The sequence below is a fragment of the Cryptomeria japonica genome, chromosome 4 (genome assembly GCF_030272615.1).
Source record: "Cryptomeria japonica chromosome 4, Sugi_1.0, whole genome shotgun sequence".
Taxonomy (NCBI): Eukaryota; Viridiplantae; Streptophyta; class Pinopsida; order Cupressales; family Cupressaceae; genus Cryptomeria; species Cryptomeria japonica.
In genome coordinates, this window is record NC_081408.1 from 21314286 (window position 1) to 21318532 (window position 4247).

Here is a 4247-nt window from a genome sequence, read left to right on the forward strand (position 1 = left end):
TTTTTAAATTACATCATATCCTACAAATAAAATCCATAGAACAATTACATGGGTAGATTAATACAACCCACTTGCCTCAAAGACAAATTTTCTAAAGGAGTTGATAACCCTTTAATTGATGGCCAACTAAGCTGTAATAGAATCCATATCTTATGTGTTTGCATGATCAAGATACTAATAATGATTGAGGATCTTAGATCAAACCTACTATTAGAGCCATCAACAAAATTAAGCCATAAGTAAAAAGAACATGATCCATGAGAACTCATGCCATCACACACATAACTTGAACTGTGCTATGCTAGTCTTCAAATTGATTATGACTTTGTAATTCATCTATTCCACTTCAGTTACAATCTAACATGCTAGATTTAATTCCCCTACATTTGAGTCATAAAATTGATCCAAACCATCATTCTCAGAATTAACATATAAAGGAACTTGAGAAAGTTCATAGGAAAGGTTGTTTCTTTTAAGTTGTATCCAAATTTCTTGGTTAAATGAAGATTCTTTTAGTTCCATTATGTTTGGCTAATGAACTATACATATTTGTGTTCTATATATTTTGATATTTATGTCAAACGCATTTCTTATATATGAGAGAAAGCAACTTGAATTGGTGTATTCATGGTTGTCATGATGTCCATATCAATGCAAGATAATTGAACAAATCTGGTCTATCTACCTCTGAAGCAAATGTTAGATGTTTATATAGATTTTGTTTGTCAATCTCCACAAGCATTTGTCACCTATTCATTGGTTTCAAAAACAAATTACATGTGAATGTGGTGACAGTTTTGATTTAAATATAGCATAATAAAGAAACTAAAAAAGAATAAAGCTCTCTCAAAGTTTAACGCTTGACAATACTTTGTTAGCAACTTGAAACGAAAGTTCCCTCTACAAGAAGAGGAAAACGAAAGATTGACTTGCTCAGACAAAGAAATTTCGGCAGTCACAGTCACAGACAGATCATCCATTCCATTGAAGAGGCAAATCAAAATTGTGAGACGATCGAAATAACTGGGCACGTGGAAAACGAAAGATTGACTTTCTCAGAGAAAGAAGCTTTGCTGTCACAGACAGATGATGTCCCTCTCAGATGCCAAACAAATCGATCTTCAATTCAACCATCCTCACATTTTCACCATCAATATACAAATTCGATTTGAATACAGTCAACAATATAGGGCAAAAAATTAAGAATCCTAATCAAACAACAATTAGAATTAGCCGTAGAAAATTATGCTGTGCGATTTAAATTGAAGACGAAATGTGAATCGTCAGCCAAAAGACCAATCGAAATGTGGGCAAGACACTGTGGAAATGGCCCCATTGAACTGCATGACAACAAAAGCAATAATGCTTTCTGGTCTAATCGTCACCCTTATCTTGAACAGTATTCATGTCAAAGAGACGTGGTGATATAAGCTGAGAAAGTATTCTCGCACGTGATTTTAATCTGCCAATGACTTTGAATTCTTGGCGACTGATGGTATGTTGAACATAAAAATATGGATATAAATAGGTGGTGGTCTCAGGGTTATATACATTAGCAAGTTTTCATCTATCTTCCCAATTGTGCAAGTTTGTTTGGCATTTGATTGTGTTTTGGCTTTGGAGGAATTCAGAAATGGGTGTTCCAGTGATTGACGTAAAGAACATTGATGGAGGAGACAGGAAGGCCATTATGGCTCAAATCGCACAGGCTTGTGAATCCCCTGGATTTTTTCAGGTATATATGGCCGATTCTTATCTGGGTTATAGTTAATATTCTTTTTAATTTTTTCATCATAAAGTTTTGTTCCAGTCAAATTATAAGAAGTTGTTATCCTATAAATTATATCTTATAAATTCTTCATTACAAACATATGTGATTCATAAACTGTTCAATAGCATAGATGGAATTGAAATGAAGTGTTTTTTAATTTTTTTCAGATTGCAAACCATGGTATTGACCATGGTCTTCTGGACCGTGTGAAGGAGGTATGTTCACAGCAATATAAGATTAACAGAGAGCAAAACTTCAAGGATTCCTTACCAGTAAGGGCACTGAATAGAGCCATAGAAGCTGAAGCAAAGGGAAATAATGTTGACAAGATTGAAAATATGGATTGGGAAGATGTTTTTCAAGTGCACGAGATGAAAGACACAAATTCTTGGCCTTCAGAGCCCAAAGAATTCAAGTACTTACAATATTCAATAAATACTAATATATACTGTTGCACATCATTTTATTTAGTCTTTCTATAAATTCTATTAGCAATTAACAAACAAAATCAGTAAAATCAATTCATGCAAACACTAGATCTTTGAACGGTCAAGAAGTTTGAAATTTATTTGATTTAAATCAATGTAAATCATCTAACGCGTTGACATTTGCATTTTGTTCAGGGAGATAATTGAGGAGTTCCGCAGTCAAATATTCAATCTAACAGAGAAACTGTTGGAAATAATAAGTGAAAGTTTGGGGCTAGAGAAAGGATATTTAAAAAGGGCATTTGCTGGGGGAGAAAAGCCATTCTTTGGCACCAAGGTGAGCCATTATCCTCCCTGCCCTAGGCCAGACCTGATAAAGGGCATCCGTGCTCATACAGATGCAGGTGGGCTCATTCTTTTGTACCAAGATGATGAGGTTCCTGGCCTTCAAGTGCTTAACAATGGTAGTTGGATTGATGTGCAACCTATGCAATACTCAATAGTTGTGAACATAGGTGATCAGATAGAAGCAGTGAGCAATGGCAAGTATAAGAGTGCATGGCATAGAATTCTTCCAACAGAGGATGGAAACCGCTTATCAGTGGCATCCTTCTATAATCCCTCATACAATGCACTGGTGAGCCCTGCACCTCAGCTCTTTGCTCAAGCTCAACCCAATGGGAATGCTGGTCATGAGTTATCTACTTATCCAAAGTACCCATTTGGTGAGTACATGAAGATTTACTCCGAGCAGAAATATGAAGCAAAAGAGCCCCGCTTCAAAGCAGTGGGAAGGTTGAATGAACAAATTTCTTGTTGAATGAAAATGTTAAGAATTAGGGTTTATATTTAATAAATTAGTTGGGTGAGAAGTTATTCGAAAAAATAATGACTTTATAAAGTCAATCTATTGAATGTAATAGATGCTGAATGACTGTAATAAAAACTTTCTTATTTTCGTTATTAGTTACAATGTAAATTTTCATTATTGCTCTACACTGGTATTAGAGAAAGATAGGTTGTAAGAGTAATGCTGAGAAGAATGAAAGAAGGATTGTTCTTTGTTGATAAGTGTTGGATTTATTGACAAAGGCATCCAATCTGTTGTTTGTTGTTGGTTAAAATTCATTGCTGAGCATTGGATACTTGTGCAAATTTTGTATGCAACATCTCATTTTTTAGATGTTGTATTGAAATTGGTGGTTGATGTTGTATGTGGGAAGTGGCAGCAATAAAGTAGATGATGAAGATGAAATAAAAACATTGCAGGAATCAGGATGGAGAGAGGGAATTGAATTTTAAAGCTAAACACTATCTTCATTATGATGATGGATCATAAAGTGTGATCCGAAATGTTGATGCAAAAATCTTGCACACAATTTAATCCAAAAGATGCACTCTTGTTTATATGATTGATTGTGGAAATCTCTTAGGACTGATTTATACACTTCATGGGAGGGAATTGAATTTTAAAACTAAACACTCTCTTTATCCCGATGATGAAGGAGCAAAATTGATGCAAAAATATTGTACACAATTAAATCCAGAAACTACACTCTTGTTTATATGATGGATTGTGGAAATCTCCTAGAACTGATTTATACCCTTCATTGGAGGGAATTGAATTTTAAAGCTAAATGCTCTTCATCATGATGATGGATCACCGAGTGTGATCTGAAATGTTGATACAAAAATCTTGTAGACAATTAAATCTAGAAACTACACTCTTGTTTATAAGATGGATTGTGGAAATCTCTTAGGACTGATATATACCCTTCATGGGAGGGAATTGAATTTTAAAGCTCAACACTCTCTTCATCCTGATGATAGATCACTCCAAAACGTCAATGCAAAAATGTATTAGCATGTTTGTAATTACTATTTTCATAAGATGGTGCAAATATATAATATGTTAAATTATGTCAAGATTGAATACTTTTAAAGTTTATTCAAAATAAAAATTAAAAAATATTACGATTTAAAGATTTTTAATTTGATATTAAAAAATTTGTTTAGATAATGTTGTTACAAATATTCTATAAATTTGA

At 33.7% G+C, this 4247-nt stretch overlaps 1 protein-coding gene across 1 annotated transcript; it reads left to right on the forward strand.

The window, feature by feature from the left end:
* The first annotated feature begins 1565 nt into the window (after positions 1-1565).
* On the forward strand, positions 1566-3294 carry LOC131057459 (1-aminocyclopropane-1-carboxylate oxidase). The gene is made up of 3 exons (XM_057991643.2): positions 1566-1735; positions 1939-2186; positions 2395-3294. The coding sequence occupies exons 1-3, from the start codon at positions 1634-1636 to the stop codon at positions 3017-3019; spliced, it is 975 nt and encodes a 324-aa protein (XP_057847626.1). The 5' UTR covers positions 1566-1633; the 3' UTR covers positions 3020-3294.
* The last annotated feature ends 953 nt before the right edge of the window (positions 3295-4247 follow it).

Excerpts from the sequence above, each read along its gene's own strand:
- LOC131057459 (XM_057991643.2), top strand. The coding sequence starts at position 1,634 with ATGGGTGTTCCAGTGATTGACGTAAAGAACATTGATGGAGGAGACAGG. Across the intron at positions 1,736-1,938 it reads AATCCCCTGGATTTTTTCAG|ATTGCAAACCATGGTATTGA; the intron begins GTATATATGGCC and ends AATTTTTTTCAG. Across the intron at positions 2,187-2,394 it reads TCAGAGCCCAAAGAATTCAA|GGAGATAATTGAGGAGTTCC; the intron begins GTACTTACAATA and ends CATTTTGTTCAG.